The sequence below is a fragment of the Lipophrys pholis genome, assembly GCF_963383615.2.
Source record: "Lipophrys pholis genome assembly, chromosome: 5".
NCBI lineage: Eukaryota > Metazoa > Chordata > Actinopteri > Blenniiformes > Blenniidae > Lipophrys > Lipophrys pholis.
The window spans coordinates 11,742,044-11,763,818 of record NC_137628.1 but is presented as its reverse complement, the minus strand read 5'-3'; the positions used below and the strand labels follow the sequence as shown (position 1 = coordinate 11,763,818).

Sequence of the window (21,775 nt, the reverse complement as noted above, 5' to 3'; positions counted from 1 at the left end):
TGAGCTTGAAAGTACAATGAATGTAATATTCAGTTTGAAATGGGTTTTTTCATATATACTGTAGATACAGGGGATTTTGGACTACTTCCACTTCATGAACAGGGCACTGTCAAACATTGTCTTATTTATTGCCTCAAAAAAGAATACCTGTTCAACATGTGTTCATTTAAATGTCAATAAAATCTTTATACACCCTGAAAATATCAACTAAATTTAGCACAAATGTCTACTGAAAGTGTATCATGAAGCGAACCCACAATAGAGTTTACAGTATTTAATCAGGTTATCTGAATAGCTAACAACATACTTCTCTACAGTACACATAGCCTGTGTTTACACGGCAATGATTCCACGTGAAAACACAACAATATTGTTGCGTGTTGGGTGTTTACATGACAACAGTGGTTGGAGCCACTGAAAGCGCTACCTTTCGAAAAAAAAACAGACTCCGTCGTCGTGTAGACAGGCGAAAACACACTTTCTGAAAACGTTCAAATGGTCTCCGTCTCTGCATAGACGGTGGAAGTGCTGCAACCGTGTATAAGCACTGCAAACTCTAAATATTTCTTCAACATGGCTTGTTGAAGCCTATAAGATATAAGTATGAAACTGACAAAAATGCAACATATCTTTCAGGTTTATAGGTTTACAATGTGTCTAAATGGCAATTACGTGTTTCTGTAAGCGGCTACAAACTCCCTGTAAGCTATAAACTACAATGTGATGAGTTATTTACAACAAAGGGCTGATAAAAAGGTCCACAATGTGTCACTGTGATTAAATATGGTGTCGCAGTTCTTCATATTTTATCACATTTTCCAAACAAAAGCATCAATCCGGTACAGCAAAAAAGGAGTAGGAGGTGATTTTCGAAGGCAGAGACACAAAAACACATCGGTGTTTATGTGATTATATGGAAAGTTTAAAGTAGAAGCGCCATGTTTTGTCTTCATTTACGCAAATTCCACAAGTCACTGTCTGTGATCGTCAAATTTGTGGCTTTCAAACAAACTGACTTTTATCTTCTCAAAGTTCAAAACCTGACATTGAAGGTGTCATGTTCAATGAAGCCACTAGAGGGAGCAACGCAAAGCTTTGCTTAATTTTAACTTAAAATTAACCTGGATTCTAACATTTAACATCATTTTTCTTTTTACATTGATCAACAACACAATGTTGAACAGATATGAGCTTCAAAAAGATTTTGCAATGTCTGTTAAACATATTACATAGTGACGTTTAGTATAAAACTCAGTTTCTCTATTTTAGCTACCAAAATTTCAAAAGGGAAATTTCTAAGAGGGAATACTTGTCATTCATTCACGTAATTCCATGATTAAATATTCATTTCTAGCATACGTTGACAATATCAAGGGGATATTGTGCATGTAAATATTCATGTAAAAAATGTTGTGTGATGGATTTAAATGAATGCTATATAAGTATGATTTCTATGATTTCTATAAATAAAGACACAACATGAGGCTTTTCATATATTCATACAAACACTGACCTGTTTTAACTAACTGCCTTTGAAAATTTTCTCGTACTTCCTTTTAGTGTGTCTCATCAATGCTTTTCTTGTTTCTGGGTACAATGTGGTCGATTGTGGACTAGTGTGTCAATGATTTTTGTGGATAACTCACCACATTGTAGGACTTTATGTGAGTGTATAACCGATTACAGAACCAAATAAAATAAATAAAATAAAATTTCCAATTTAGACACGTTTGAAGCTAAAAAAAAAAAAAAAGAAGAAGAAAATCATGAAATATTTGCAAATTTGGGGCAGTTTTACACTTTTCCCACAGTATAAATGACAGGAAATGGCATATAATAATGTTAATGAATTATCGGTGTGACTGATTTAAAGAACCTTCTCGATTTCTGCGTGTGAAATTATGAGCTGGAGGTGATAAACCTTCAAGCTGCATTTAGTTTGACAAACAAGCAGAACCGGAAGCAAAAATGGATGCAGAATTCATTTGAACCCTCAATTTCAAAGCAGAATTTAAAGCGTCTTTCTCACCACAAAGCTCAGTTGTCATGTGGACCCTCTGGGCGTCGCAGCTTTACAGCGACGCACATCCAGATTTTTAGGAAGGACTGTGTATATAACCCCCCCCCCCCCCCCCCCCCCTCAAACCCCACCCACTCCTCCCTCTTCCCCTCTTTTAACCACCGTCTCTCAGTTCGGTGAAATTTCAAAGGAATTTGTCCTTCTCCCATCGACCCCTGGTTCGGTGCCCCACACAGTGCTCTCATTGTTGGGCCCAAAAAGTGCGACAGCGTCCGCAAAGACGTCCAAACAGCACAAGCCCTGGTCGCATTAACGAACCAAAGAGAAGCACATTTCAAGCATCTGTGCGAGAGCGGCGCGCAAAATAACTGCGAATTAGAGTCACATTAAGGGAAAAAAAAAAAAAAAAAAAAAGCCCTTTGGTTTCATACATATTTTCAGAAACTCTGCCTATATCCTCTCAATTTTTCTTTTTCTTTCAAGAGTCAAAAAAGCAATTACTCTGAAAACATTTTCTCCGCATGGATCCTGATTGATCTCCCAGTTGGAATATCGAATTCACAGAAATTGCACTTTGATTTTTCTTTTCTTTTTTTTTCTTTTTTTTCTCCTTACATGTGGACATTGAGGCCACACGTTTGTGCAGCATCGCTTCAGAGGCGAGTGCATTTATACGGACACTCGCATGATCTGGCCACAAAAATCTGCTCATAAAAAATCCTGACTACCTGAAGAATTAACGGTGAAACATTTTAAGAAATACCAACAAAGAGGGGGCGAAAAATCCACCTGCCTACGCCTCAATTAAGACCGAGAGAAAAATATCTATAACTGCTGCTGCTGCTGCTGCTGTGTGTGCGTGTCTAGACACACGCACACACTCATACCAGAGGTGGGTGTCAGAATATATAGCAGAAAATAAGAAGAAAAAAAAAAAAATAAAGTTTGCTGAATATAAGTGCCTCTTGGCAGAGAAGAAAAATTGAAGAGATCCTTCAACCTGCTGCAGACTCACAGACAGATGTCTTATGTCTTTATGTCTGCCTCCGAAAAATACATGGAGCCCTGTAGCGACGTCTGACATAATCTTGATAAAATGTCAAAATACCAAAGGCAGAATGAAAGGAGGAAAAATATATATGAAGGGAAGTGTAAAGATTGAGACTGTGAGAGAGAGAAGAGGCCTGGAAGAAAGACAGGAAGGAGACGCAAAGGCTGAGCGGTATTGTGAAAATGTAGAAACCGTTGTGAGGTAAAAGTGTGTATGTGTGTGTGTGTGTGTGTGTGGGGGGGGGGGGGGGTCGGGGGAGGGGGGAGAAAACAGGAGGAGGTGAAGGTGAGGAAGACGATGAGAGATGGAGAGGATGCAGCCACGAAGAGATAAAAATATAAGTGACATTTCTCTTGACTGTGATGAGAGCGACGGCGGTGGCGTTCGTTGCTTGACCTTCAGTTTTATTGGAGTGCGTGTGTGTGTGTGTGTGTGTGTGTGTGTGTGTGTGTGTGTGTGTGTGTGTGTGTGTGTGTGTGTGTGTGTGTGTGTGTGTGTGTGTGTGTGTGTGTGTGTGTGTGTGTGTGTGTGGCAAGAGTAAGTGGAGGTGACAGAGCCAGCTGTGCCGAACGAGGGCCGGGCCCACTCTCCTCTGTGTGTGACCGTGTCACCCTCAGTTAGGTGTCAAGCCCACACACACACACACACACACACACACACACACACACACACACACACGCACGTGTTTTGTTTTTTCTAAGGTTATCAAACCCTAACCCTCCATTCTATTCTATTGAAGTTTTCATGTGTTTCGCAGGTGATTCTCTCAGAAAGACCCCAAGAGTGACACCAAAAAGGTGAACATTCAAATGAGGGTTTTGAGTGCATGAGGCACAAGGACGATCTGCAAGGAACGGTGTCGCTTCAGTTCATTTTCTTGCGTCTATCATGGAATGATTGACAGAGCGCTGAGCCCTGATAATGTGGCGCTGCACGTGTTGGTGGATGAGGTTATTGAATATATGAGAGCGTTTCAGAAAAGAAATCTTGAGAAAGAAAAAGAAAAAGAAAAGCAATACAGGAGATGATCAGTTACAAAGTGAAAGTTTACATTAATCTCCATCACACCTACAACACATTCAGCCACAACACTGTGTGCTTTGCTGATATCATTCATAGCGTTACTTCATAATTTTTCTCAAGTTTAGTTTTTTTATTAGAAATTGCTGGATAAAAAGAAACCCTTCTGGGAAACGGCAGCCGCCTGTAATACGGTAATGCCAGAAGTGTTAAAAACACTGTTGTTTACTGCTAAGCCACTAGTTGATGTTTTTCTTCGTCCTTCATTGCATAAGGCCTCCAACTATCTGGCCTGTGTGTGTTGTACGAACTACTCATGACTGACTATTGAAGACAAACATGGATTTTAGACTATAGTTATATTTTAGGTCAAAGCATTATGTGCAGTAAGAAATAAATATGTAACATTTGTCTAAATCTCTGTTTGAATAAATTTGTGGGGTAAAACAACTTGAAGCTTGGGTTGGATGTTATCGAAATTTTAAATTTTATTTTTTTATTTTTTTATTTTTTAAAGCTTACGCTGATTTTCTTGGATTATAGTACAATTTCATTTAAGGTAAAAGTACCATTAAATGGGGAAAAAAAGAGGTCAGTGTGATATTTTTGAAAAATAATGCATATTTAAGATGTTTAACCTTAAAGTGACATAATCTGTAGGAACCCAAATACGGGAGATGATTTTCGCAGCTGAGTGACTTTAAAGGGTTAACATATAGATTTAGATTTTTGACTGCAGTTAAAATTTAGGTCAAGGTCAGCTTTGGGCTGGAAGTCGTTATGATTGAGATTATAGCAAGTCTGCAGGAAATGAATGTAAGTAAATGCAATATCCCCGGAAAGTAATAAATACTATGTGTGTGTGTGTGTGTGTGTGTGTGTGTGTGTGTGTGTGTGTGTGTGTGTGTGTGTGTGTGTGTGTGTGTGTGTGTGTGTGTGTGTGCGCGTGTGCGTGTGTGTCACTGGGTAAAAGCCAGATGGAAAGGCTTGCAAGCATTAAGATGCATCAAATTAAGTTTTACTGTCCCACCGCTGCGTGTAACCATAAATTCTACGTACAGGTTGCCAGGTTTGCTGTCCATCACTAATGATGAATTAACTTCGAGTGCAGTTGACAGCAAAAAAAAAAAAATTTAAATATTTTAGCATGAGGTGGTAATATCGTAAGTCGGAGTTTAATTCAATAACATCTGAACGATTATATGAGTGGTTGTGGAATACTACAATGGAACTGAAAACTCAAGTATATATCTGGATGACTCCCCATTGATTACACCAGATGGAATCCATTCAGCCTTCAGTTTCTAACTCACGCCGTCACTTCTTCTTCGTTTTGTGTCGTGTTGCTGTTTCGTCACGATTTTAGGTTGGAAAGAAAAGGAACGTTCGACTTTCAGTTAACATGCTTAAATCACGTCTATTCAAACCTGTGTGTCCTGTTATGAAACATTCATCGCTTTTCACACGTCGGCAAGCTCAAGCTGTTGCACTGTTGGAAAAAAAAAAAAAAGAAAAAGAAAAATCCTTTTCCACATCTCCGGGCCATTAACACACAGCGTTTGTACTTATGCTTGTGAAACCTCTGTCCACCTGAGACACCATTAGCACAGCCTGGAAATAATCAGCGCCCTTTCACTTCTTAATGTACCAGATGGAAATCAAACAAGCTAAATGAGTTAATTCTCTTTAAAATGCCACAGAAAGAACACTTGTTGTCATGTCGTCTCTCCGCACGGCCGTTTGGAGAAAGCACGAGCGGGAAAAAAAAGTAAGAACTGATATTATTTTAGTAAATGCGGCTAACTTGAAGCTAAACGCAGTCGACGCGAATAAAGGAAGAGCATCATGGTAATTATGGCTATATAATTATCAGGCACCACTCGCTCACTCACGTTATGGTGATTTAATTGTGCAGAAAAGGCTTTTTTCTGTGCGATCAATCACTGTTTAGAAAACAAAAGTATTTGCACTGTTGCGCACAGATTATCTCCCTGTCCGTGGAAACCACAGTTTATTCACTCGCCTCATTTATGGCAGCGTTTTCTTTCCCCGCACGCAGTCGATGCAATATGCGCGCACAAACAAAACAAGAGGGCTGAAAAAGACGTGGAGAAAAGGTATGCACACCTACACATCTCAGCAGCAGGCGGGGGAAAAAAAACGGGTGAATGACAAGACGACAGAAGACAGAAATGGCAGGTGCAGTGGAGAAAGAAGGCGGCGAGGAAGAAATGTCTCTGGGAAAAAAAGAATCCACATTTAGGGAACCTTGAATCCACCCAGTGAATGAAATGACCAGAACTCTACCTTTTACCTCCAATTCCTTTCAATTGTTTCCAATAATTCCACGAATCAACGCAAAGATCAGCGAGAAAATCAAGTGGAGACCGTTGGGTGTTTTCACATCCACTTCCACAGCTTGTTGAAGCCTCTCCATCTCCCCCAACGAGGTTCGTTATAATCCAGAAAGTAAAAAAAAAAAAAAAAAAAGACATTGGCCAACCAAACTGTGACGTCTTCCTTCATTCCCATCAGCAAAAAAACACACCCACACAATAATGTCCACTTTAACTCAATATACAAAGTCCTCTTTAATAAATACCAAATGGACCACAGCGCTTTTTATTAATCCGCTGCGAGAAAATAATCCCCAAGAAAAAGCAGTATTTCCTCATGTGTGACTGTTATTCACTAAAAACTCTTGTCGCCAGCTGTTTTGGAGGATTACCGAGACTTAAAAAAGTCTAAATGTATCTATATGTCAGTGTGTTTTTTTCCAGATTAAACATTTGGACCCAGTGAAGTATATGGAGGTCAGACTGTATTACAGACTAATGGATACGGCTGTCACTATCAGGAAAGTTTACTGAGCGATTATAAATTATTTGGGGTTATTTATTGTGTTTTTTTCAGTGTGGGGCGTTTACTATTTAAATTTAACTTTCTTCACATGGGTTTTTGTGAAAACTGGGATTATTTCTTCGTTCCAGCAGCCTCCTTCAGGTTGGGAACACATTTTCTTTTTAATTGATATGTCATGGAAAAAAAAAAAATCGTAATATTTGTGGTAAAACTGAATCTCCACTCTATATAGTCTGCATATATTTGGAAGGCATTGCTGATTTTTTTTTGCCCTGAAACTCTGAGTTTCAAATTCAAATACCGCCTGCAAGTGGCTTTTTTCTTTTTTCTTTTTCACCTGTCATGCTATCGTTCATTATGGGAAACAAGCAGAAACGAGCTGCCACCAGCACTTTGTTCCTGACAGTCCAGGCTTTTAATGGAACAAACATTTCGGAGCTTGTTAACATTCGCCTAAAACTAACTCCGGGGGAAGGTGAGACTTTTGAAGATGTCAAATGAAAAACAGTATGTGATTAAAAACTATTAAAAAACAAGGTGTTTTGGGTTTTTTTCCAATAATCTACAAAGGAATTGGAAACCCTACCATGGGGTTCATTTCTTAAAGATCATGTTTTAGCTTTTTAAATTTTTTTTTTAAATCACCATTCACTTTATTTCATGTCAATACTTTGTCAAATTCAAGGGGCAAACGATGAGCAACTTCTCATTTAAAGCAATCAGTAGTTCTTCATCTTCTGCGGATTACAAGTGTCAACGGTTACTTTTGTTTAGCACTCACTATTTTCAGCTATTATTTCCAGTGAAGCGTTACGAATAGAGAATCTTCACCATTTTATCAAAGTTTAAAGGGGCTGATTTTAAATCATGCTTCGACTGTACATTAGGTGCCAGTGTTGAGTCGCTTTAGTGACTAAATACGTTGCGTTTTCAGAGGCTTCAAGCAGCGGAGCTTTTGGGTTTTCCCTTGAGAACGTGTAATCTGGAACTACAACTATCAAGTCGTCTTTGGATGACGGCGGGACTGTCGCTTCGTCTCCAAGTGCCGATTATTTGAGGTGAACTTGTGCCACATTAAACAGTATTAGATATTGCAGCATTGAATCGTTGGCTTTGCGCGATATGTTGAATGAATCTTCTGTAACAGAACAAATGAACAGCTATGCTCATGTTAGAAAACATTTCCAGCAAAAGAAACTGACAGCGCCAAGCATCTTGATGTGTTGGTCTGGACAGGCGACGGCGTGTACGAGGAGCTTTGACAACAACAAAGAGGTCAGTCTTTGCTTTACGATGTGAGTCAGATCCGTACAGTCTGCGGCTTCACGAGCCGTCGTGGGGTATGATCCCCTTGTGCTGCTCCCCGCACAATGGCTGCTTTGTGCCGTCAGGCCACACTAACGTCGCAGAGAAGACCCCGTCATGACGGCGTGTTCCAACGAGACGTTCGCGCAGCCATTAATGTCAGGTCGGCAAGACAATTAACCGAAGACAAAGTGAAGCAGTTCAGGAAATGAAGCTGAGATTGAGAGAACGGCACTGCGAGGGAAGGTTGGCACTTCCTCCTCAGTCTCGTCTCCGTCTGGGTTCCACTTGACAGACGGGGAAACGACCCAAAAAACACACTCCAACACAACGCTCAGCAGCCATAAAAGCTAAACCCAGAATATAAAGCGATAGAGCCTTCCTCTTCCGCTCCTGTCACTTCTGCTTTGAGGTTTCCACTCTGAGACGCGGAGAGTCGATCCGATTCGACCGAACAGTTTCGTGTTTTCACAAGGTCTGTTTTCTCCCTCACAAAAACCCTCGTGACGACTTTCAAAATGCCGCGCAGGTAACTTGAAACGGTCTCCCTCCTGCTCACCCTCTTGTTAATAATTTGCCTGCTGCTGGATTTGTTTACATGTGGACTAATATACCCCGAGACCTGCTCGCTGTGAGGTTTACCGTCCCGAGCTGTTGATTAAAGGGCAGACCTGGGAGCGTTTATGATGTCCAAACAGGTTTATGAGGCTTTTTCTGGTGCAAAAGGTGTACGGTATCTTTTCACTTCATGAGTCAACGCGGGAGGTTTTTTCGCATACTTTGAGGACTTTCTGTTTGGACTTTAGCTACTCGCTAAACGGATTGAGACGAGGCCATATTAACTGCGCTCTCTTTTCTGTTTTGTTCAGTTAAAGTGCTAAACTATCTCGCAAGCCACATCTGGAATCCCACCCACTGAAATATGTTACTATCATTTTTAAGATTCCCAATTAATCAACAATAATTGGTTCTAAACAAGCCCGAGACATTTTGTATCAAGACTAAAATCAAAGCTCAACTCAAAGTAATTATTTGTTGTATTGATACTTGTGATCAAACAAATTTATCATGATCAAGTGTTTCCACGCGCTAAAGTCTTAAAAATTCCCCCACAACAAAAATTCATAATGAAAGAAGAGTTCGATCAATCACGAAAAATGTGACTAACTGATTAAAATGTGAACCGACTGAGAGAAAACAAATCCACTAAATGTTTGTATTTATGTCAAATCAAGTCTTTCTTGCAGTGCTAAACATCCCACGTTCATCTCGTGTGGAGCGGCTCTCGTTTGAAAAGTTTCCGTCATCTGTCATTTCCTAAACTTCCTTCAGGACCTTGACACCATTTCGAGGAAATACTTTCTCTTAATGTTCTCCGGTTTAAACGTAGTGTGAGTAAAGTCGTATTCATTTGCCGTGATTTATCTCCCGATCATTGTGAATCCATCAGAATGAAGCTTTTCACTGTCGAGTGCGTTTGTAAGGACTAGTTCTCCTGAAGCCGAGGGTTTTTTTTTTTTTTTTTGTTCTGTTTTGTTTTGTTTTTTTTACCTGCGTCTCCATGAGCAATCTCACGTCCAAGGCCGAATCATTGCGAAGTCCCTTTTCTGTCTTTGAATTGCAAATAATTGCCCATTGTTTCCGTGTCATTTGTTGTGCAAACCTCGTCCGTCATGTGTCCTCTCAAGGCTTGTTGTACGAGAGCGACATACCTTCCCTAAACGCCTCCCTCCTCCTCCTCCTCCTCCTCCCTCCCTCCTCCCCCCTCCCTCCCTCGCCGTCTCTCTATTGTTCCGACTTGTCCATCTGTCTCCGCTTCAGAAACGACATTTCCCAAGGTGCATGGGAAATGAAGTTCTGGTATGTGGAGCTTGTATTTTGGGACCGATTCGACACGGTCCTCATAAATGCTTCAAATCAAACTGAAAATCTCGTGTCCGGATGATCAGGCTGCAAGTGTCTCTGTCTGTGACTGACTAATAGTTTTGCAGTGACAGATTTGGACTTAATCTGTTTCAGACTGTGGGCTGATGGTGGTCCAGGGACACGTGATGAGCTGATAACAGTGATGAGCCATTTTGGAGGGGCGCAGCAGTTCGACTTCCCCCCAACAGTGTGTCGCTGCGATCAGGCAACACACGTTCACATAAATCTGTGGGGCCGGATATATAAACACTCAGAAAGAAAAAGTCCAATTTTAGGGGAAACTACTTCTTGATCTTCAGTTTGAGGAACTCGGGTTTGAATCCTGGTGTGAAAACTGACCAAGACGACAGTGTGAAGGCGGGATCGGAATATTTCAATTAGCCGTTTGGTTTTACAGTCCAACTTTATCGGCAAATGTGAAAATCAGCAAACTTAAAACAAAAAGGAAACCAGGCTTCATCACTTCAGATGACGACAGAACCAAGCACTTTGTATTCGTGTTCTGCAAGAAAGAAAATGATAATAATTGACTAATATTATGTGATTAACTGACTTAAGACATCATTTATTACATTTCACTCAGTCTTTTGCGATACGTATATTCTGATAATAATAGTAATTTTAACATAATAAAAACATAAATTTTGACTTTATCTTTCATATTGCTTTCTAAATGTATTTCTTTCATTTGATCATTTCACACGATTGTAACACTTCAGTTTTTGAGTTAAATTGAATTTTTCGACATTGATGTTGCACAGATTTGACTCTCAATAAGTGTTTCTGCTTTATTACGTTTCAAACATATTACATTTTGACGGGGTTTTTTTTCTTCTTTTCTTTGTAGTTTGATTAAAACCTCACAAATCACATGTTGAATTGCAACATGATTTTAGTCCTTGAAATATGAACATGGATAAAGATTGTACAAACATGTTGGAGTTGAATTCCTGCTGCAGAAGAGCAGTCAGGTCTGTGTAATAATCAGTGGAAAAGCTGCAGGTGACTCCTTTAATGGAGTGGAGCGGAGGCAGGCGGACTGTCCCTTTAACTCTGAACCATGACGGCTTACCACTGCTTAAGCGACGGTTCATCCCCATTATTATCTCATTAACAGGGCTCCTCTTGTTCGGGAATACCGAGGTGCTACTTAGTATTAATTAATTGTTAATAACAGCCTGAATGACACACACACACTTTAATTCTATTAGCAGTGAATTTTCAGAGAGAAGGCTTTCTTTCAGCTTAATGGTTAACCCTGAGCTTTAACTCTGCCGCACTGAACACCAAAAAATAAATGAATAAACCGCACAACTTTTGACTTGTAAGTACAAAGACGTACACTGGTGCACACACTTTAGGCTGCCCGCTGCCATTAATCAAAAAGCTCTGAAAAGCAGATTGCTCAAATATGACCTTCCGCACAAAAGCAGGCGCTATTGAAGAAGCAGGAGGAATTCACCGAAGGCGGGTCCGAGTAAACATTCCTGCTGCTCTAAAGCCCCGACACCTCTCATGCTGTGCGTGCTTGTGTGTGTGTGTGTGTGTGTGTGTGTGTGTGTGTGTGTGTGTGTGTGTGTGTGTGTGTGTGTGTGTGTGTGTGTGTGTGTGTGTGTGTGTGTGTGTGTGTGTGTGTGTGTGTGTGTGTGTGTGTGTGTGTGCGTGCGTGTGTGCATGTGTGTGTGTATATACTCCAAACACGAGCTCCAAACCGTGCATGAACCCACATGGTGTCAATGTCCAAAGAACTGTACCACGCAGAGGTCAGGTAGCTCTCAGAACAAAAGTAACACGCACGCGCACACACAATGGAACACTTACATAAATTTTAGGTTGAGTCAGGGACGGCGTGTACAAAGTTTAAGGAAACGGAGGACTTTGGACGCTGGTTAAACCAAAAGGAAGAAAAGGGTGGACGGCAGGAAGGAAAAGTTTTGCTTCTTTAGAGAAACTTCAAGGTTCAGAACGATCCCAAACCCAGTGACGGTCATTAGCACAGTTTAACCAGCGAGCTCATCGTCTCTTTCATTCTCTGAAATGTGTAAATCATCCTTCAAAAATGTGATGTTTGTTTAAAAAAAAAGAAAAGAGTCAATTAAAAAGTGTCGAAGAAGAACTGGCAGCTCTCAAATGCTTTAATTCTCAGCTCATTATTTTCAAGGGTAAGAGGTGAAAACCACAAGAATTCATCTCACTGAGATTCCCCCCCCCCCACAAAAAAACCCACTGATTTATGGAAAAGAGCCACAAAAACATTATTAAGCATCTATTTTCAAAGTTTTCTTGCTTTAAACTCTTTAAACAAACAAATCCGACTCAAAATGAAGCAGCCTTAAGTGTTTCCGGGGAGTGTTTGGGGATTGCAGAGCGCCAGCTCGATCCCCCGCTCAAACAGACACGTTATGGAAACCGGCCATAACGTCACCCTGTCGCTGTACACACACTGAAACTCCGAGCTCCAGATCCAACAAGGGTGGGTGGGGGGGGCTGGCTTCAGGGCAAGTCTCATTGTTAAAGCTCCACAACAGGTGAGCTTCCTCCAGGAGCACAATGGTGATGGAGAGAAGCACAGAAAACGTAGCCTGGAGTTACTGGATAGGGACTGGATAGGGACTGGAGAGGTGCCCCTCCTTTCCTCCACTCTGATTTGACTGTGACGACGAACTCAGCAGTTTCATGCGTCTGTACGAGTCTACAAGGTGTAAACACCTGTCTCTGCAGTTGTTCCCTTGGATTATTATTTCTTTTATATAAAAATACAGTGTTTACGTAGAATACACATGAAAGTGAATTTCTGGTCTTTTCGAAAGAACTTCTTTCAAATTGTTTTCACATTCCTTATCGGTAAAACCACTCGTGAGGCTCCGTTTACACGACAAGGTTTCGAGTGAAAAAAGCACGGCGCTGTTGGTTGTTTTAGGAATGAAACCACACACACACCCATGCAAAAGACAACGATTCGCTATAAACATTAACAATGGTATCAATGACATTCTAGTGGACAGACGACCAAGTTGGATTGTTATGACGTTGACTGTCAACTCCAAACCTACCAAGCCCCAGGAGAAGACGGACTGGGAGTCATGAGACTCTGGAGGCCGCCATTGTTGTTATTGTCGCTCTGTTGAACATGTGAAAAAGAAAAAATTCAAAATATTTCAAGCCGTGGCGCTCAAGCACAGTAGCAGCATTTCTGACATCTACGCAGAGACGGACGCCGAACCTTTTCATAAAGTTGCGTTTTCCCTCATCTAGGCCGAGTCGGAGCTTTTTAATAAAGTTCCGCCGTGGAAGCCGATTTCAAAAAATGTGCATTCCCAGTGGCTCCGACCAACTGCCATCTGATCGGACACCCAAAACATAACAAAGGTTTCCCATTTTCACTTTTTTACAGGTCATCGTGTAAACGGGGCCTCAGGTCCGATCTGGCTCACAGGCCTCGGTTTGGCACCGGTGACGCCCAGTGCTCAGAGAAAAGAGATAAATCCCCCACCGATCACACGTTTCCCTTGAGATCTGCAGCCAACAGAGAGGAGTAAACACCGTGTTAATCTCGCATCACGGCAGAATGACAAGATAAAAAGTACTTTTCCTCTTGTGAGACACTTGTGTTCAGATGTTGGGCTGTCAGGAGGGAAACAAGCACTTTACCCAAACCAAATTGCCCAAAAAGACCAATTTTGAAAATTGTCGTCCCAGCTGAAAAAAAAACAAAACAACTCAAGCACACTAAAGACGACAGAGTGAAGCTAAAACAGGGCAGCCATCTGCTGCGAACGACAAGAATTTCAGCCTTTCATGTGAATTTTCAGGGGGAAATGTTTCTCCTAAAGTCGGTCCCACACATTCAGAGCACAATTAGCCTTTTCCTGCTACTTCGCGTGGCGGGATTCATGGGAGATCCCAGGAGAGGCAACAATAGAGGAAAAGACTTCACCAACAGCCGAGCGAAAACTGCTGTTTTGAGAGAAATTTGACTTCCTGACGCCTCTCGGGACTCAAATAAATAAATAAATAAATAAAAACCTTTAAAGCTTGTGAGAGTTTTATCTGAAGACAAGATGAAATGGCTTTGGAAGGCGTGTGTGTGTGTGTGGAAGCAGTTTGAATCCCGCTCGGTTGTTTGAACGTGAAGCAGAGCGTCCGTGGTGAAACGGCGGGAACACACACACACACACACACACACACACACACACACACACACACACACACACACACACACACACACACACACCTTCTGTCGACTCTCACTTAGTGCCAGTGGTGTATTTTGCTTTTCCACAGATTGCAGTCGGAACTGCCCTCCCCCCACCCCAAAGAGAGCAGCCCTCCTCCCACGGGGCTCCTGGTTGGCACAGACCGGCCCCCGAGACTGCTCCACGCTGTACACACATCCGACTGTGTGTGTGTGTGTGTGTGTGTGTGTGTGTGTGTGTGTGTGTGTGTGTGTGTGTGTGTGTGTGTGTGTGTGTGTGTGTGTGTGTGTGTGTGTGTGTGTGTGTGTGTGTGTGTGTGTGTGTGTGTGTAATGAAGAAGTGCACACAGAGATTTACAGCGTTGGCATCCGGTCCGGTCAAATGGGTGGATCGCTGCCACCCCCACCCCCCCACCCCCCCCCTCCACCTCCATCCCCTAGATAAATGTGCCATGTTTTGTTTTCCTTTTCAGAGAGCCCATGAAAAGAATTAGCAAGATGAGAAAGTAGCAGGCAGATCTCTCGGGGCGTCCATCTGTCCATTACTGAAATAAAAGCTGTCTGCTGGTGGAGGGAGGCACGATGGAGGGATGCATAGGAAAAGGAAGGGGGTGGGTGGGAGGGGTTTGTTGACTTGACAGGACGGGGGTTTAATGCTGTCTCTAATCGAGGGACTGCGAAGACCACATAGAGCACGACAAACAAATAATTAACCGCTGGATGGTCTCGTGTCGCTAATCTGGTGATAAAGCTTTGAACGGCAGCGGGAAGATTAAAGTATCACGACTTTCAGAATCACCTGTTACACAGACGCTCGTGCGTCTTACACTTCTCACAAGGGAGCTTGTTTCGTGAAAGGGCCATCAGATCAAGTCACAATGGCAGACAAGCAAGCGGGCGAGGCTGGAGTCAAATTACAAATCCCACAAGCTGGCATTAATAAAAGAGGCGTGGCCTCAAAGTGGCGGGAAGTCCTTTAGGATCGAGTGGCTGCATAGAGAGTCAGTGTGGATAATGTGAGTGGATTCAAGGCGGGATATCATAACTCAGGGGTGTCAAACATAAGGCCCATAGTCCAAAACCAGTCCGCAAGAGGCTCCAATCGGGCCCTACCACCAAACGCATTGTAAAAATTTCAAAGAAAACAGATTTTTTTTTAACAAATGTGTAGCAACACACTGAGGATGAAGCCTGAGATCATTGAGAGAAAACCAACATTAGCTTCAAAGCCATGCTGCCAGGCTGAGTCTGTAAACAATACCTATCAGGCAACGGCTTTTTGACATTTCTGTATTTTGCACCAGAAGGTTTTGTGAAAATATAGACAATGTTTCTGCGCCACAATAAATAAAAAACATTAAAGTTTAAATTTAAAGCTTATTTTGACACTATTTTACCGGTCCGGCCCACTCCAGATGAAATTGGTTTGTATGTGGCCCCTGAACTAAAATGTGTTCAACCTATTCCCATAACATGAAACTGCACTGAAATGAGCACGATCGCCTTTATTTTAATCCTCTTTCAAATCCCTGCCATTTTTAAAGCCCACAGTGGGACTAGAAGATATTAAAAACCTTAAAATTCCAGTAAATAAACACCTTTAGAAGGGCTGGGTGATTTGGCCTGAAAAATAAAAATTTAAAAAAGCTGGATTTTTAAAGAAAATTAAAGTTTCGATTCGATTTTAAAAAAATTTTCCTCAATGCACTTAAAAATGACTGCAGACGTCAGGTATATTATCAGAAGTTCAACTTTATTCCTGTGATTCTCCTCGGAGTTAAAATGCATATCAACAAAGTAAATGAGGCTCAGTCATTCAACAAATTCAAGCTTTAACCCAGCAACTACAGAAACCCACAAGGACTGGTAGAACGGAACGTGAAGAATGTGAAAAAACTGGTGGGGGGGGGGGGGGGGGGGGGGGACTTGAATTTGCAAAATAAAAATCTTTTTTAGTTACAAATTCTATAAATTGATTTAATGAATTTTTAGCCCAGCCCTAAACTTTTGGTGTAATTCTTCTTTATGAGGTTTATCTAACAGCATTAAAGTGACCCCAAAAAAATATCATTTCTACTTTCTGCAAAAGACTAGCTTCACACTTTAGAAGAAATTATAGCATTTGATTATCCATCTTTATTTTTCAAGATTGGAGCATACAGTTCTCAATTTTTTAAGTTATATATGTGGTTGTTTTTTTTTTCCTGTGTTGCAAACTTTCCTCTGTACTGCAGCTCCCCTGATAAACCACTGACAGCATTTGCCGTGTTTAAAAAGGAGCTGCAAGTGAAGGAGAAAAAAAAGGAGGAAAAAAAAGGAAGCAATCTGCCACTCAGACTCACACCCCTCTCTCGGTCTCCTTCGCAGTCTGTCTCTGTAGCACTGCTGCAACCTTTCAGCAATCAAATTAGCTTCACTCTCTTACCCAGAATGTGTGCCAAAGGAATCAGCAGTTGGGCTATAATTGCTACTAACTAATAATGTTAACCTTTCTATGGCATATAGGCTCCTACTTTATTATGGTTGCCACGCAGGGGCATGGAGACAAGGCTCGCCGTGTCGACAGGCGGCATCTGTGCACATCACCGTGAACTGTCATAAACTGGAAGAGCACAACCTTTGGACCCGACTTTCTTTAGCCTAACGTCCCTGACACAGTTAATAACATGTCCTTAAAAACAAGGCTGTCGAGCCACAGTACGCATTTCATGCCGGCACATGTGTCTTGATGTTATTAATGTCTCTCTCTCTTTTTTTTTTTCTTTCAAGTTTACAGGTTTGTCAGATATCAAAACTCCATTCAAGAGTTTCAAGAACTGTTCTTCACATCTATTCAAGTCACTTGAGCTCGTTGTTCCTCCGTGTTGTGGTTCAAAAGGGTCTGAGACTGTTGTTTGATCTCAGCATGGACATTTTCAGCAACTGTGATCGATTAAAACGGGTGTTATTGATGTGTTAATGCATAAAAAGTAGTGATGTACAACTTCTACCTGCAATTTGTTTACATTCATCATGTTAGAAAAGCAATTCTTCAGAAATCTGCTTCTGACCAAATTAGGTTTCAAATTCAGAATCAAGCAATAAATCTCTCTCTCTCTCTCACACACACACACACACACACACACACACACACACACCACACACACACACACACACACTACCCTCATAAGTCCCTAATACCCCTCTGTGAGCTGTGCTTTGAGGTATTTGCGCCCCTGGGGATTTTTATTCATTTTCCTCTTTTTTTTTTTTTTTTTTTTAATTTTTAGTTTTACTCAATAATCTGTGAAATAAATGTGATTCCAGCTTCCAGATTGGGTGCAGCTCTGCTTCTCCAAACACTTTTAGGGAGGGGCCGACACATCCTCAGCAGCCTCATTGACCCAATAAATCATTTCAACAGCACTAATTATAGGATGGAATTAGGTTAGAAGCCAGATTTGACGCAAGCACAGCTACTATTGTTTTCTTTTTTTCCCGAGTAAATCTCACATATTTTACCATGAAATGATAACTAAATGGAGATTTCGTTTCTCCTTTTTGTTTCATGCCCATCAAACAGCATCTGAAGGTCAGAGATTAGCCTCTTTATTTACACAACTATCTGTGAAAATACTTTTTTTCCCCGATTACAAAAAAAAACAACAAAACAAAACAAACAAACAAAGCAATCCCTCTGCAGTCGGCCCCGTGTGGGACATTAGAAAGCGCTCGGGTGGGTAAGTAGGTGACACGTCAACGCGCAACATCTGGACGCACGGAAACGCGTCCAAAAAAACAAGTGGAGCAGCAACACCTCGGACTCTGCTTCTGCGGCTGCAATGATGGAGGAGGAGGAGGAGGAGGAGGAGGAGGAGGAGGAGGCGCAGGAGATGGGGATGGAGGTGATGGTGCTTTTTTTTATATTCCAGCACCGATGAAAGCCAGATTAGGAGCCGGCCGGAGAGCCGAGAAAACCCGTAGAGGTTAGGAGATCAGAGACGAAGAGTGGATGATAATCTTGCCATAACATCGGGATAGGTCGATGTAACCGGATTAAACTGAGCTAATGAAATACACCACAAATGGAGGATTGGGGGGTGTGGAGAAGGAGTAGTGCTGCTGGTGGTGGGTGGGAGAGAGTACGGATGGGAAAATCCAAAATAAACGAACAGAAGCAAGAAGAGACGCACTGATTTATAATTTTAAGAATATCAGTTTTTTAAAGGTTTGAATGTGCGTTTGACGCTGTCGATCTCTTCTCAAAGCAGCTGTTGTCATGTCAATAATGTTTATTTATTTATTTATTTATATCTATATCTATATAGATATAGATTTTTTAATTCATGCAAAGTGCGCCGCAGAGTTTCCCACCGAATCCAGGAGCGCCTTTTTCAACAAGTACACCGAAGCTCCGATCCACGGTGCGCGTAACGGAGGAGGAGATATGAACCGGCGACCCAAACCTCCACCTTCCCAACCCCCCCGGTAAAAATACAAAATATTATCTCCACTGACATTTCCCCCAATGCAGCAATGCGCGCTCCCAAAAGCCGATTTCCAGGGTGGAGGAGGAGGAGGAAGGGTGCGCGCTCTCAATCTCCAAACATGACGCCCCCCACCCCTCCTCCTCCTCCTACCTCCCCCACAAAAAAAAAAAGAAAAAAAAAAGATATCCGGAGGCGCGCACACGGGCACGGGCCGGCCTATAGACGGGACGCTGATTGGCTGGAGCGCGGCTCCATCTGGACACGTGACTGTCCCCTGCTTACAATAAATAAACAGCTATGGAAATAATGTAAGGCTGAGAAATAACCCGCTTTCTCTTGGAGACGGGAAACAAAAAGACACAACAAACAGTTGACAAAGCGCGCACAGGTGGAAACACCTGAAGCATCCTCCCCGGAAAGAGAAATAAAACTTGGAGCGGAATGATTTTGGGGGGAATGTCCGGTGAGAGCAGGCAGCAGCCGTGCGCAACAACAAAAAGATGACAGCTTTACGCAGAGCCTATAGGTTTCTCTGGACATTACAGCCGTGTGGACACTTCCCTAAAGGAAAAAAAACAAACAAACGAAAATACAGAGAGAACCGGCACCGTGCGGCGGCCCGGACCGCGCCACACGCACGCACGCACACAATGCCAAGCGAGCTTACCTACACAGTGAATGAGTTTGTGCCTCCAAGAGTCAAGTTCCTGCCGAAAGCCGCGCCTCTCTATCGTGCATTGCTGCCTTTTGCACAGACTCGCCATTTTCTATCGGCCCCTCCCGTGGGCGCGCACATACTGCTGGGTGCTTCCCTGCGCGCACGTCACCGGTGGTTTTTATTCTAGGGCTGGGTGGAGAGCGGTATGAAGGGGACGGGGCTGCAGCATCCCCCTTTCTATAGCGCTGCTTTTTGTCCCACCCACCAAAAGCCCGTCCCCCTCCCCTCGCAGGCTCTCCCAGGCAGATTCTCCGCGCACGCGGTGGATGCGCTGTCATTGGTGCGTTAATGGGATGTTGGTGCGTTTTAATGTTGCGCGGAGTGCGGCACATGGCGCTTGTGCTCCAAATTTGCCGTGGCTTAAAGCTATGTGTGTCAAAGGGCGAGGGAGTGCCAGGGATTTAAACTGCATGCGCATAAAGACACTGCATTGTTTCAGTGAGCAGATGTGGTACAGTGGGGCAGAGGGTAGGATCAGCTTTTTGGAAAAAGGCGTTGATGCCAAAAACTGGTCACAGCAGGTGTTTCTTTAACATTCAAATATTTCTATTTTATATTGTAGCGATCAGGGAGCTGATCGCTGTGTATGCAGCAATGCATCTTGGGTGTTTGGGGAATATGGGCTTTAAACTTCAATTAATGTTGTTCTAATTAGTTTTGGCTGTAGTGTTGGTGTTTGTGTTGTCATGCTTTTACTGTTTTATCAGTTGACCCAATTTAATTTATTGTTATTTTAGCACCAAGTACGAGAGTTGTACTGTGTTTGATGTGCTCTGGTCCGTTTTCTTCAAATGTGTTCGTTCTGATTTTTCACAATAAAAGCGCCTGTCTGTACAGCGTGCGGAAGGAAGCCTGAATCGTCCTTCTTCTTCTCGGCTCGCCACATTGGTGTCAGAAGTGGGATCTTCCGTCAGAAGAATGGAGATGGAGGTCCACGAACTCGAGCGAGCTGTCGAAGAATGCATGGCTTCCCTACGGGAGATGATGAAACAGACGAAAGAGCCCAGCGGAGAGGGGAGCGAAGCGTCGAGACCTCGACGTCCCCTGGAGGCCGGTGATCGGCAAGACGGCCTCAGCTCGCCACAACCTCATCGCCCCCTGGAGGCCGGGAGGGGTACTACAGCAGACGGCTCCAGTGCACCGCGGCTTCATTGCCCCCTGGAGGCCGGGAGGGGTACTGCAGCAGACGGCTCCAGTGCACCGCGTTTTCATCGCCCCCTGGAGGCCGGGAGAGGTACTGCAGCAGATGGCTCCAGTGCACCGTGGCTTCATCGCCCCCTGGAGGCCGGGAGAGGTACTGCAGCAGACGGCTCCAGTGCACCGCGGCTTCATCGCCCCCTGGATGCCGAGAGGATTACTACAGCAGATGCCGTTGGAGCTGTCGGCCACAGTTCATCAGAGAGCGTTCCTGCTGCTGCCTCAGATAACTCTTTGCCACTGATGGTTTTGTCAAACCCACAACCAATGATGATGCCCAGATTGCCAGTCAAACTGCCTAAATACAATGGCGCAACGCCATTAACACCATACCTAGCCCAAGTCCAACTAGCAGCACAGCACAGCGGCTGGAGTGATGAGGTTACTGCCACACATCTGGCCCTTGCATTAGAGGGGGAGGCGGTGCAAGTGCTTCTTGACCTTGCTCCAGCAGAACAGCGAGACCTTTCCAGCCTGACTACAGCACTGCAGAGGCGGTTTGGACTACGGCGATTCACCGACCACAGTAGGGAGCAGTTAGCTGATCGGCGTCGGAAGGAGGGGGAGAACTTGGGTACCTTTGCAGCAGATGTACAGTTATATGCCCAGCAAGGCTACCCACATTTTGACGCTGCTGCCCAAGAAGAGCTCGCCCTTCACGCCTTCCTACGGGGCCTCGCGCCTGAGAGGCTGCGGCAACATGTCCGCCTAGCCTTGCCTCAATCCCTCTCCGAGGCGCTGTATGAAGCTGAACGGGCTGAAGTAGTGCTCTCTTCTCAGCCAATGCGGCAAATGGCCCCTGCTCCACGACCACTTGTCAGGATGGCTGACTACGGTGAGGAAGAGGAGGCTGAAGAGACCCGCCAAGCCACGCCACGCCAAGTGCTGTCATCCCAGGAGAGGCCGGCGCGCTTCAGCAAACCATCCCGTTCACCTGGCCGCTGCTACCGGTGTGATGAGCCTGGTCACATGGCACGCAACTGCCCAGCTCCTGCCCCGATTATCAAGACAG

At 43.3% G+C, this 21,775-nt stretch overlaps 1 protein-coding gene across 1 annotated transcript in view; it reads right to left on the bottom strand.

Moving 5' to 3' along the window:
- Window positions 1-19,624, bottom strand: part of lcor (ligand dependent nuclear receptor corepressor) — a 96,676-nt gene extending 77,052 nt beyond the window's left edge. The window contains exon 1 of the mRNA XM_080463664.1: window positions 19,516-19,624. Within this exon, the coding sequence (XP_080319790.1) occupies window positions 19,516-19,612 (97 nt within the window). The 5' untranslated portion in view covers window positions 19,613-19,624. The remainder of the gene's footprint in view (window positions 1-19,515) is intronic.
- Between the last annotated feature and the right edge of the window lie 2,151 nt (window positions 19,625-21,775).